This window comes from Elgaria multicarinata, chromosome 2 (genome assembly GCF_023053635.1).
Source record: "Elgaria multicarinata webbii isolate HBS135686 ecotype San Diego chromosome 2, rElgMul1.1.pri, whole genome shotgun sequence".
Classification (NCBI taxonomy): domain Eukaryota; kingdom Metazoa; phylum Chordata; class Lepidosauria; order Squamata; family Anguidae; genus Elgaria; species Elgaria multicarinata.
In genome coordinates this window covers 172,550,300-172,564,401 of record NC_086172.1, presented here as the reverse complement: position 1 = coordinate 172,564,401, position 14,102 = coordinate 172,550,300, and the positions used below count along the sequence as shown (strand labels likewise).

General features: G+C 44.2%; 1 protein-coding gene across 1 annotated transcript in view; it reads right to left on the bottom strand.

Moving 5' to 3' along the window:
- Positions 1–14,102, bottom strand: part of KCNH5 (potassium voltage-gated channel subfamily H member 5) — a 231,592-nt gene that overhangs the window by 65,775 nt on the left and 151,715 nt on the right. The window contains exon 8 of the mRNA XM_063118135.1: positions 7,648–7,847. Within this exon, the coding sequence (XP_062974205.1) occupies positions 7,648–7,847 (200 nt within the window). The remainder of the gene's footprint in view (positions 1–7,647; positions 7,848–14,102) is intronic.

Genomic DNA, 14,102 nt, shown 5'->3' with positions numbered 1-14,102 from the left:
ACAAAATACAATATAAAAAGCACAACCAGGATTTACTTTGGAATAAATATTATGAAGGATGCAATATAAAGAACATAAAGAAACAGCATATAATGCATGCCTACGATCACACCGCATGGGTGCTTTTAACCAAATCTGTAGAAACACCACAACGATTTCTGTTTAATAACAGTCACAGCCTAGTTCCAGGCCTTCGGGGAATTGGCTTGTGGTCTGAATATGACTTCCATTTCTGCAGGAAGGCAAAATAAAATGGGCCTGGGAAAACTGTTCAGGAATCCCTCTTGCCTGTGGCAGTTTCTCATACCTTAGCATCATTGTAGCCCAACAGTGATCAAGAACTGGAACGGGGGAGAGATGTATCAGGACTGGATTGACGTTTTGTCACTGGGAGAGTAATTGAAACTGTCGGCTGAGCAAATATTATTTGCCGTTCTCTGTGTAATGGCCTATTTTTCCGTAGAAAGAGTTGCATGCAACCTATTAGTTTTTCCTCTTGCTGTCGGGAGTGTTTCAGTGTTCAAATCCAAGAAGAGCATTTTAACTGCACCCAAGAATTGCCGTAAATATTCTTATGACCGCTTAAGAGACCTTATTTGAAGAGTGCTCTCCTGGCACTTCTCTCTTTTTCCATTGGCCACAGGCGTTACGTTTCCAAGATGTGTTAAGTGCGCCCTTGAAAAGGGTTTTAAAAAGAGAGAGAATGCAGCAAGCAGCTGATTGCAAAAGGAAAAGGCAAAGACGCTGCCAAAGAGATACGCTTGCAAAGTGGTATTCTTCTGTTTGCAAAGAAGTTGTGCATTTATGCTTGGTGAAGAACCTGAATTAGCTTCTGAGTATCTCTACATGGAAGAGTCACAGGGCATGTCTAGGCCTAGGGCGAGGAGGGAGAGGATCTCGTGATAAGGTGATCGCGAGATCCTCTCCCTCAGTCCACACTTGGCGCGCGACATCCCAGGAGGAAGAGAACATCGCGCCCACCATTTTAGTTTTTATTTATTACATTTCTATACCGCCCAGTAGCCGGAGCTCTCTGGGCGGTTCACAAAAATTAAAACCATTCAAAGAATAAAACAACAGTATAAAACCATAATATAAAATACAATATAAAAGCTCAATCAGATAAAAACAGCAGCAATGCAAAATTACGAATTTAAAACACCAAGTTAAAATTTATTTATAGACTGTTAAAATGCTGGGAGAATAAAAAGGGCTTCATCTGGCGTCTAAAGGCATATAATGTAGGTGCCAAGCGAACCTACTTAGGGAGCTCATTCCACAGCTGGGGTGCCACAGCAGAGAAGGCCCTCCTCCTGGTAGCCACCTGCCTCATTTCCTTTGGCAGGGACTCGCGGAGAAGGACCCCTGAGGATGACCTTAGGGTCCGGGCAGTTACATATGGGAGGAGGTGTTCCTTCAGATAGCCTGGCCCCAAGCCATTTAGGGCTTTAAATGTTAATACCAGCACTTTGAATTGAAGATGGGCACACGAGCGCTCCATCGAAAAGGTAAGGCTTTTTTTTTTTTTAAAGGTCCCCATTCCCCCTTCCCCGCCAATGGGTATGGAGTAGGGGTGTGCACGGACCCCCCACTCCGCTTCACTTCCAGATCCGCCATTTTCGGATTGGGCCGCTCCGCCCCGCCCCCACTCCACCTATGCCCACTCCGCTCCGCTCGGAGCTCCGGATCCGGATCGGAGCTCCGTTCCTCCCCCCCATAGGGGGGGTTACCGGGCCCTGCCACCATCGCCGCCCAAGGGAGAGGGGGACCATACCTGCCTCCGTCTGCGGTCCGTCGCCGTCTTCAATTGAGCCCGCAGTTCCAGCAGGAAGTCTGGGCCGCAAGCGGCCCAGACTTCCTGCTGGAACCACGGGCTCAATTGAAGACACTGATGGACCGCGGACGGAGGCAGGTAAGGGAGAGGAGGGCCGGGGGGGTTACCGGGCCCTGCTGCTGTCACCGCATGGGCGACAGCGACAGCGGCAGGGCCCGGTAAACCCCACTTACCTTTCCAGCAGAGCTCCGGATCGAGGCGAAGGATCCGCCTTCACCTCGATCCTCTTCGCCATGCTCCGCTGGCCCCCCAATCCTCTTCGCCTCCGCCTTAAGGGGAGGCGAAGCACCCCGCTCCGCTTCTAATTCGCCGGTCCGATTAGAAGCGGAGCACATCCCTAGTATGGAGCTCCTGAAGCGCTCCGTGCCCCATGCCCAGTTCCCGGTTCCTCGCTTTTACTCACGAGGAGCCGGGATGAAACCGGGACAACTGCCCACGCATCCCGCAGTCTTGGGAAAGACTGGGACTAAAGGGAAAAGTTGGGATTAAAGCTGTCCCGGTTATCCCCGGGAAATAGAGGGATCATCCCTCCCCGCCCCTGGGATCCCCTGTGCGTCATGTGGACCTGGGATAACCCCTCATGTAGTCATGCCCATGGATGCTGTTTCACAGAACAGGTATAGTGTTTTGAAATATCATTACAGAGACGTGGGCTTGAGAGGTGCTCACCAGGTGACCTCTGGCCTGACTCTGTCACTCAACCTAACTGGTGGTGGGCAAACATACCCTGAGTGAATTGGTTATTTACTCGGAAAGCAATGAATTCACCCATATGAGCTTTGGTGAAAGTTCTCTTTTAATTCAAACTCGCATTCTGTGTATACGGATTTTTATGCAAACGCAATCTCAGGGTGCATCTTGGGAGCTGTAAGAACATAAGAAGAGCCCTGCTGGATCAGACCAAGGGTCCATCTAGTCCAGCACTCTGTTCACACAGTGGCCAACCAGCTGTCAACAAGGACCCACAAGCAGGACACGGTGCAAAAGCACCCTCCAGCCCATGCTCCCCAGCAACTGGTGTACACGGGCCCACTGCCTCTGAGACTGTAGTTTGAAATCACGTTGGGCACAATGCCATCATGCGTCACCATGTTACGTGGCCCCATTCCGATTGGTTGTTTCCATGTGGCCTGCTTGAGTGATGATGTCATGCCGACAGCCAGTGTAAAGATGGGCTCCCAGAGTATTTTTCCTCCTTAAAGCCTGAGGTATGAACAATCAGTATTCAAGGTGTTGGTAATGACGTTGAAAGGCCTCTCCGGCTTGGGACCCTGATACATGAGGGAGCACCTCTCCCTATATCTGCCTGCCTGAGACATGAGATCTCTTGGAGGAGCCCTTCTCCATGCCCCACCAACACAAGATAGATGCTATGGTGGGACATGGGAGAGGGCTTTCTCTGTGGTGGCACCCAGGCTGTGGAGTGCCCTCCCCCTGGAGGCCCAACTGGCACCGGCACTGGCTTCATTTCGGTGCTGGGTTAAGAGACAGCTTTTTAACAAAGCCTTTAATGGCTAAATCCACCAGCCTGCACACTGTCTTGTTTTAATTGGATTTTACTGTTTTAAAAATTCACATTGGTTTTAGCATATTAATGGTTTAATTTGTTTTAGAATTGTATATTTATTGTTCTATTTTATATGTTTGATTTTATCAAGACCGTCCCCTAGGAGCCCTTCGTATACAGGACTGTCCTCAGTTAGCCTTTCAAACAGAGAACTGTCCACTATAAAAGAGGAGACATGGCCACCCTAATTAGGGACACTCTTGGTGACGCCCTGTTTCTGGCTGTGATTTCACCAACCCATTCAACAAGGCCCAGCCAAGCTATACGGTGCCCAAAGCTTGCATGTCATGAGTGGAAGTATGGAAGTCACTACCACAAGATGTAGCGACAGTCGCCAACTTGGATGGCTTCAAAAAGGGATTGGTCAAGTTCCTGGATGAGGAGAAGGCTGTCAAGGGCTGCTAGTCCTGACGGCTCTTTGCTACCTCCAGTGCCACAGGCAGGTTGCCGCTATGTACGCCAGCTGCTAGGGTCTGATCACCATCCCTAGTGGTGATTCAAACACAGACCTATCTAGGTGAAGCCCAAAGCTCTCTCTCCATTGATGGTCTGATCCAGCATAGTTCTTCCTATGTTCTTATAAGTGGCTAGTGGCAGTGCTTGATTTCCATACAGAAAAGCATGGAGGGGAAGGGTTAATCCCCTTGCTCCACTTACCATGGCCCCAATCCAGATCTCACGCACGCACGTGACTGGTGGCATTTCCATTAGATTACAGAGATCAGAGAGCTAGTCACACATCTCCGGCATCACATCTCCTTTGAACCAAGCAGAGATGAGGGCTGTACAAGAATTTCCTTTCTTCTCATTAAGCATCAGCGCTTTCACAAAGGCTGCATATTCTTGACCTTGCGTTCACATTCACAAAACATGTTCATTAGAAAATTGCCCACTTTCAAAAGGAGCAGGGGTGGGGTGGAATACGCCTTTCCATGTTTTAATTAATGGGGGAAAGTATGCCTTTGGGTGAATGCTTTGAAAAACACACACTCAAAGCTTACTTTCCCCATTGCAACAGCAATGCCTATTATTTATTTATTTATTTATTTATTTATTACATTTTTATACCGCCCAATAGCCGAAGCTCTCTGGGCGGTTCACAAAAATTAAAACCACAATAAAACAACCAACAGGTTAAAAGCACAACTACAAAATACAGTATAAAAAGCACAACCAGGATAAAACCACGCAGTAAAATTGATATAAGATTAAAATACAAAGTTAAAACAGTAAAATTTAAATTTAAGTTAAAATTAAGTGTTAAAATACTGTGAGAATAAAAAGGTCTTCAGCTGGCGACGAAAGGAGTACAGTGTAGGCGCCAGGCGGACCTCTCTGGGGAGCTCATTCCACAACCGGGGGTGCCACAGCGGAGAAAACCCTCCTCCTAGTAGCCACCTGCCTCACTTCCTTTGCCATTAATGCAGCGGGGGAAAGGGGGAAATGGTGTGATCCTGGAAGCCAGGGCAGACTGCCCCCAGAGCCCTCTCGTGGGCTCACCAGCACTTGGTTAAGCTCTGTCCTTGCGCTGGGTCTACGTGCTTGGGCCCGCAAGGGCCGGACGCGGGGACATCCGCTTGCGGACCCAAGCAGACGCTCGCAAGATCTCTACCCATCACATTTGGAACAGGAACGAGGGAGACTGAGCTTTGAGGTGGAACTTGAGTCCATCAACAAGTCTTCCAGATTTCCCCGTCCCTAGGCTGGTGATTCAAACACAATTCTATCTAGGTGAAGCCCAAAGCTCTATCCATTACTCCACGCACACTGGCTCATTTGTTCTAGACTAGGACATACACCCAAGCTATTTTAAGAAGACACACTTTTTTTCATGACGTATTGGCCAGCAGTTATTTTTAAACCCTCACGTTCCCATACAATTATCATTTTCCGTCGCCATAGGAACCCTGCTGCTAAAGTTTAAATATAGAATCTTTTCCCATTTTATTTTCTTTCCTTCCCACCCCCACCCCCACCCTCCTTTTTTTTTGCAGAGATATGCATTTCTTCCCTGGCTCCTTTTATTCTTTGAATTGTAAAGAAGGGAATTAAACTTCTCATAACGGGAGCGGTTTGCTGCCTGAAACGTACCCTATGAGGCTTGGGTGAATATATCACTGTAATGTAATAAATCCTATTGCAAAAAGTGCTGTGGGCTTCTTTTTGAAATGTGAATTGGCTGCCGTGTAACAGCGCTTACGGTCTCCAGACTCGGAGATGAAAATAGCCCGCTCACCATTGCCCTGCAATGTCTCTGTTTCATTCAGCTGTTTAAGAAAGAATAATCATGCTAATACGTTCGTTTAAATGTAATGGGTTTCGAAGGAACAGCGGATGGTGAGAAAAGCCACAGATAATTCATATATCAACATCTCTATATATTTGAAAGCCAATAGCGAAAAGCAGGAATGAACATCCCAAAGCATCCAGTATCCGTCGTCAGTACACCAGAGAGAAGACAGAGTGATAAAAGAAAAATTATGCAAAATAATTTGATAAAGGGGGAAAATATATAGGATATTAAAGAGAGATGGTTTCTTCAGAACCAGTGTTGTCAGTTTTCTACCAAACATTCTCCGAGTTCTGCTATAAAGTAATATTTTTTGTGGTGCCAGCAGTGCCTTGAAACCTTAGGCATCGCTAGACGAGGAGGTTGAGGGGGATGATCTCACGATTTTATTATCACGGTATCGTCCCCCTTGTCTACACGCAGTGTGCAACGTTGTGCCCACCATTTTTAAAATACTCATGGTGCCCACCATTATTAAAATACTCATTTTGAGTTCTTTTTTTAAAGGAAAAGGAGTGCACAAGCACTTCCCCTCCCCCCACCCCACCCTTGATGGACACAGAGCTCCTGAGGAGCTCAGTGCCCGGTTCCTGGCTCCCTGGATTTACTCGCGAGGAGCTGGTACAAAACAGCAACAGCGGTCCACACATCCTGCATTCTCAGGACCATTCCAAGACCATGGAAAAATCAGAATTGAAGGGCAGGGCCTCAATTTGTCCCTCCCTGCTCCTGAGATGCCCTGTGCATCATGTGGACGCACAGGGATGATCCCAGGATGATACCTGGGATATCGCCCCATCTAGACATGCCCCTTGATGCTCTGGAAGGGTTCAATAATTTATTTTATTGTTTCAGAACTCCATTTATTTATTTTGTTATTAAAATACTCATTTGTTTCATTATCCCTTCGTAAAAATACATAAATCATGTTCATTTCAGTATTTATTCATTAGCCTTACATTCCACGGCTGGAATTTCTGAAAGGGAAATCTTTCCACGCGGTTTTACCAAACGTTGCCTGCACAGTTTCACGACGTGTCTTTTTAAGAGAGCTTCGGCTATTGAGCGGTTTAGAAATGTAATAAATAAATTTAACTTGTCTTTTTAAATAGTTGTTACGTTGTCATGGGCTTTAAGGCTGTTTTAAACATTTTGCAATGTTTTTTATTTGATTATGGCTTTTACTTTCTGATAATTTTTCTAAACCACCTTGTTTGGTTTCAGAAAGGCAGTAAGGAAATACAAAATTGAATAAGGCAGCAATCTTGTGTCCCCTAGACAGTGTCTGGGGAGGCATAGGATTTTTCAGTTTCTGGGATCCAAGATTGGAACCAGGGCTCTGAGCGCTCCCAGGCAGCCCTCTCCCCCTCATAGCCATTGCAGTTCTCTCCATGCCAGCTACATCTCTGTGATTGGAAATGGAGCTCAGAGGTGGGTAAAAGGGGGTCCTGGAGGTGCGAAGGGGAGAAAAGCTGCATAACGCCGCTTCCTACACATACCTCAGCCTTATTCCCTCCTGCTCAGAAACCCCCCAGCTAGATGGGCAAAATCACCCATCATGCTCCATCTGCCTTGTATTGGATACTCAGCAGCCATTGATAACTATCTCCATAGGATTGCACCATAAATTATCTTTTTGGCCTTATGGACTAGAAGAAAACTTTTATTAAATGAATGAATGAGTGAAAGCTGACCTTGGCCTGTTAAGTTCTGTTGCCAGAACCAATTTTTGCAGTGGTGTGGTGCTGATGCGCAGAACACATGGCCTTGAGCCTATCCTGATATTCTTTTTGAAAGTTCAACTATGCACAATAATAAAATGATTTAATGAATAGGAATGGACTTCTGCATGATTACACCACTCCAGCGTTGGCTTATTCTAATGCAAAATGTACATCGGGCTGAATTTTCAACAACTGGGGCTCCGCAAACACACACACACACATGCGCTCATACCTTCTCTGTATCAATCCCTTTGGACATTGACCACGTGGAGACAATATAATCCATGACTCGTTCACTAAGGCCTTTGGGGACTTGGTATAACTTTAAGAAATCTCTCACATTGTTCAACATCTCGTGGTAGCGGTTGGTGTTGGCATACATTTGTTGGAAAATTGTGGTGACGTTTCCAAAAATAGTTGCATAAAGAAGAGCTGGAAGAGAGGGTGGGGGAAAGGGTAATTAAAAACAAGCAAATAAAAACAACATTCACATAAACTACCAAAGCCACGTTCATTCCTTCATCAGACGTCATGGGTGCAATCAGCTAGGTGCCATAGTAATGCTCCCATAATACTAGAACCCAACGGGGTCATCTCAGGAAGCTGATTGGTGGGAGATTCAGGACCGATAAAAGGAAGGACTTCTTCACACAGAGCATAGTTCAACTATGGAATTTGCTACCACAAGATGTAGTGGTGGCCACCAGTTTGGATGGCTTTAAAAGGGATTGAAGAAATTCCTGGAGGAGCAGGCTATCAATGGCTACTAGTTGTGATGGCTATGTGCTACCTCCAGTATTTGAGGCAGTAAGCCTACATCCACCACTTGCTGGGGAACATGGGTGGGAGGCTGTTCTTGCACCATATCTTGCTTGTGGGTCCCTGGTCGACAGCTGGTTGGCCACTATGTGAACAGAGTGCTGGACGAGATGGACCCTTGGTCTGATCCAGCATGGCTCTTCTTATGTTCTTATAGTAATTTATTTATTTATTTATTTTATTTATTACATTTTTATACCGCCCAATAGCCAAAGCTCTCTGGGCGATTCGCAAAAATTAAAACCATAATAAAACAACCAACATGTTAAAAGCACATGAAGATGGTCCTGTATATGAAGGGCTCCTAGGGGACGGTCTTGATGAAATCAAACATGTAAAATAGAACAATAAATATACAATTCTAAAACAAATTAAACCATTAATATGCTATTTTTTATTATTATTATTTATTTATTACATTTTTATACCGCCCAATAGCCGAAGCTCTCTGGGCGGTTCACAAAAATTAAAACCATAATAAAACAACCAACAGGTTAAAAGCACAATTACAGAATACAGTATAAAAAGCACAACCAGGATAAAACCACGCAGCAAAATTGATATAAGATTAAAATACAGAGTTAGAACAGTAAAATTTAAATTTAAGTTAAAATTAAGTGTTAAAATACTGAGAGAATAAAAAGGTCTTCAGCTGGTGACGAAAGGAGTATAGTGTAGGCGCCAGGCGGACCTCTCTGGGGAGCTCATTCCACAACCGGGGTGCCACAACAGAGAAGGCCCTCCTTGTAGTAGCCACCTGCCTCACTTCCTTTGGCAGGGGCTCACGGAGAAGGGTCCCTGTAGATGATCTTAAGGTCCAGGCAGGTACATATGGGAGGAGGCGTTCCTTCAAATGCTAGTTCTGGTTAAGATGAATTAGGCACATGAAGGAGCAGCACGTGATAGAATAGTCCATTCTTTAAAATATTTTTAGGATGCTTTTAAGTGAAAAATCCAAAAGCATGTGAGATTGTCCAAATACTGTACATGGATTCTTCACATTGAGCAATTAGGTGTGTTGTCAGGGCTTCTAAAGCTCGTACACAGACATGGGGTGGAGACTACGGTCTAAAGAGTGGAAATTGAAAGATCAGGAGGTGGACCCTAGTGTGGTGAGGGCAGAGCCTAGTGTCACCCAATGGGAACAGAGGGAGTGATAGCTGGCATATCAGGGGAAGAACTTGACTACTCCTGGTTTCTCTGAAGTAGAGTAGATACGTCAAGGCAAAGTACACAGTAACATGTCTCAAGCCAAGTTGAGACTAGGGCCGTAGCTAGACCGAAGGTTTATCCCAGGATTGTCCTGGGATCAAACCTGTCCATCTAAGTGCCACACAGGGGATCCAGTGCTCAGGCAGGGGCGAACCCGGGATGATCCCAGGATAAACCATAGGACTAACTGTGGCCTAGGGATGGGTGAATCTTTGAATTTTACTTCTCTGTTTCTCATCTTTTCACTCTTGAGTTTGGTTCATCCCAAACTTTGAAAATTAAAAACAAAATGGCATGAAAAGTTTTACCCTTTTTCGTGCGCAGCTCTAAAACATGCATTTTTGTGTGCGATTTTGCCTAATATGCACATTTTTGCAAGCACTTTTCCTAATACAATGCATTTGAGTGTTATTTTCCACATTTTTCCATGTGGGGGTGGGTGGGGGTGGGTGGGGGCGGAGTGGAGAACTCTGTCGCAAAGTTCTGAGAAGGTGTGCATTTCAGAGATTATGGGCTCATCTACACCAAGCAGGATATTCTACTATGAAAGCGGTATATAAAAGACAACTGCTTTATAGCGGTATTGAAGTGCATTGCAGGATCTACACTACTGCTTTATAGTGGTACTGAAGTGCACTGACAACTGTTGGGGCCCATTGACACATCTACGCCAAGCAGGATATAACACCATGAAAGTGGTATGAAAGCGGTATATGGTATGTGTCAATGGGCCCCAACAGTTGTCAGTGCACTTCAGTACCACTCTAAAGCAGTAGTGTAGATCCTGCAGTGCACTTCAATACCGCTATAAAGCAGTAGTGTGGCTCCTGCCTTTTATATACTGCTTTCATACCACTTTCATAGTGGAATATCCTGCTTGGTGTAGATGAGCCCTTTCTCGCATATTGGTTCGAAAGAATGGGATTAGGTAAGAACTCGTTAAACTCAAAGTCAACAAATTTCTCCCTCATCGAAACCAGCCTTCTGCATAAGAAAGAAGCTAAAACCATAGGATTTTGTGTCAAACCCAGAGACATTCTTGCAGCCCTAATGTTAATCTTTAATCAAAACGACGTCAAGTATTTGTGGTACCTTTACTTCTCCCTTTCCTCCATTTCCCTTGGACACACTAAAATGATGGGACATTATTTTCTCTGAAAGCAGAGGGGGGAAAGGACGTAACATTCAGCGAAATCTGTGCTACTTTTTTATTTATTTTTTATAACATACAGAAATAATAAACAGAAATAGAAATAAAAAACATACAATCATAATTATCCCACCCCTCCTCCCCTCATAGGAAATAAGGATACTATTATATCTATTACAATATATGTTGCAATATATTGCAATATATGTTGCAATAAATTGCAATATATGTATATATAAATATACAAGCACATATGTATCATTCTTCATCTCTTAAACATTTTCTTCTTCTTTTTTGTAAGTCAGAAAAATAAAAAAGAAGATAAGTTAACCCATCACAAAAGAGGTGTCTTTCATTACGCCAAACAAAAGGATTTGAATTCTTTTGGAATTTTATTCTCCCATTCCAACGAGGTTGTGTATACAATGAAACAATACCAATCTTTATTAACTGTATCTTGGAATCTTGTTCCTCTTACTAATCTCAATTTATTTGTCAGTTTCTCCATTAATTTTTGTGAACCGCCCAGAGAGCTTCGGCTATTGGGCGGTATAAAAATGTAATAAATAAATAAATAAATAAAATTAAGGCTACATGCTAAACCTTACTGTACTAATTTGTTAGCGTGGCACCAGCCAAATCTTTCCAATATCTGACTAAAACCAATCTGGCATGAACTAAAAGAAATCCTATTAATTGTTTAGATTCAACTTTTTCATTCTCATCCTGAAATAATCCTAACAAAGCTACAGTAATTCTGGTAATTTAATAACTTTTTGCTTTGTTGGCTTGGAAGTGGGCACTACACTGGAATACACCGCTGTGTGTTACATTCGGTTTATTAACATAGTGCCTATGAGTTATAAAAGGAGCTAGTGTGGTGTAATGGCTAAAGTGTTGGACTGGGAGTTGGGAGATCTGGGTTCTAGTCCCCACTCGGCCATGGAAACCCATTTTGGGCCAGTCACAGACTCTCAGCCCAGCCTACCTCACAGGGTTGTTGTTGTGAGGATAAAATGGAGAGGAGGAGGATTATGTACACCACCCTGGGTTCCTTGGAGGAAAAAAGGTAGGATATAAATGCAATAATAAGTAAAATAAATAAATAAAAGCTGCCCGATTTTCTCTATCTCTCAGCGCAGAGCAGATTTTCTGCAGACCCCAAAGTGTTGCATTTTAAAATCCCAGCAGAAAATTAATTTTACCGCTACAATCCTGGACCTAATACTTGTGGAAGTCACACTGAAATGAACAGGACTTGCTTCCAAATCAAGCAACAAAGGTACAAAGTTGAGGATCACCTGAAAGCACATTCAGCTTTGTGCCTGTATCAAATTGCGATTTTTGTGTTTTCTTTTCGTATTTTTGTGCATATTATGGTCCCAAATGTATGCACCAATTATCTACCTCTTTGTAATGTATGCATTCTTTGTCCATCGATTAAAACATGTTTGTGCACATTTTCCAAAAATACACTCTTTTTCATGCACATTTTTTCAAATATATATATATATGCTCTCAAGTGCCTTTTTATTTGGAGGGGTGTCCATGAATCACACTGAAGGTGTGGAGATGTACAGGCTTTCATCGCAGATTGCATTCGAGTCTGTGTTTGGTCCAGAACAGGAGCACATCCCAACAAGCACCTGGCATGCTCTGGCTGCTTTGTTTAGGGTGACCCTATGGAAAGGAGGACAGGGCCCCTATACCTTTAACAATTGTATAGAAAAGGGGATTTCAGCAGGTGTCATTTGTATGCATGCAGCACTTGGTGAAATTCCCTCTTTGTCACAACAGTTAAAGCTGCAGGAGCCCTGCCTAGCATGATCAAATACAAAAGAGGGCAGGGCTCCTGCTGTTGCGATGAAGAGGGGATTTCACCAGGTGCTGCATGCATAAAAATGGCACCTGCTGAAATTCCCTTTTCTATGCAACTGTTAAAGATACAGGAGCCCTGCCCTCTTTCAAATCTGGTCACTCTAGTATAGCTCCTGCAACTGTTAAAGATACAGGAGCCTAGGGTGACCATATGAAAAGGAGGACAGGGTTCCTGCATCTTTAACAGTTGCATTGAAAAGGAAATTTCAGCAGGTGTCATTTGTATATATGGAGAACCTGGTGAAATTCCCTCTTCATCACAACAGTTAAAGCTGCAGGAGCCCTGCCCTCTTTTAAACCTGGTCACTCTAGTATAGCTCCTGCAACAGTTAAAGATACAGGAGCCCTGTCCTCCTTTTCATATGGTCACCCTACAGGAGCCCTGTCCTCCTTTCCACATGGTCACCCTAGCTTTGTTTGATAATTGACAAAACAACCTCTGTACACTCCTCATTTATGCAAGCATAAAAGGGTGAACAGAGCATTCACACCTTTACTCTTTCATAAGTGGGGCCTTTACATCTGCCATTTTCACAATGGGAGAAATGTGCAATTTCCAGAGCCTCTGTTATTGTGCACAGTGGAAGGACTGGATGAGGGTGGATGGGCTCATGGCGGCATCAGATGCTCGCCAAGTCAGAACAGAAGCTCACGCACCACCACAATCAGGGGCAATCCAGAGGGAAAGGCAGGTAAGAAATAAATAAATTTATTATTATCATTATTATTATTGGGCAATCATTTGACGAATCGGACGAATCGTAGCCATAACTACACAAAGCTATGACATTGTGAGTGTGTTCTCCTGGTTCCATGTGCTGCTGTCAGCTCTTTGCTCTGTTAGGCAAGGACCAAGAATTACGAACAATTTAAAAAACAAAAAAGCTACAGAGGTTGTTTTGTCAATTACCAAACAAAACAGCCAGAGCATCCCTAGCTATTGAAAAAAATATAACTGTGCCGCTGCTGTTTCAGCATGTCCTAGTAACTTTAAATTGGTCTTTCTGAAAAGAAAGGAAGAGGAACATTTGCAGGAAATTATTTTTTCTCTGAACTTTAAAGACACACACACACACACACACACACACACACACACAGTGTAGTCGCCCCAAAGGAAAGAAAATATATTTTATCTCTTGGGATAAAAGGATTTATAATGCAATCATAGAAGGGTTTAATCAGAAGCAAGCCCCACTATATTTAATGGGGCCTTATGTTGAGGGAAGAGCCTTGTGTGGCACAGAGCGGCAGTTACTGCAGCCGAAACTCTCCCCATAGCCTGAGTTCGATCCCAGCGGAAGCTGTTTCTCAGGCAGCCGGCTCAGGTCGACTCAGCCTTCCATCCTTCCGAGGTCGGTAAAATGAGTACCAAGCTAGCTGGGGGAAAGGTAACCATGACTGGGGAAGGCAATGGCAAACCACCCCACTACAAACACAACCTAGGGAGGTTGTGGGCTCTCCCACACACCAAGAGGCAGCTGGACAAGCATCTGTCAGGGATGCTTTAGGGTGGATTCCTGCATTGAGCAGGGGGTTGGACTTGATGGCCTTGTAGGCCCCTTCCAACTCTGCTATTCTATGATTCTATGATTCTATGAAAGTCTGCCAAGGAAACAACAGCGAAAGCA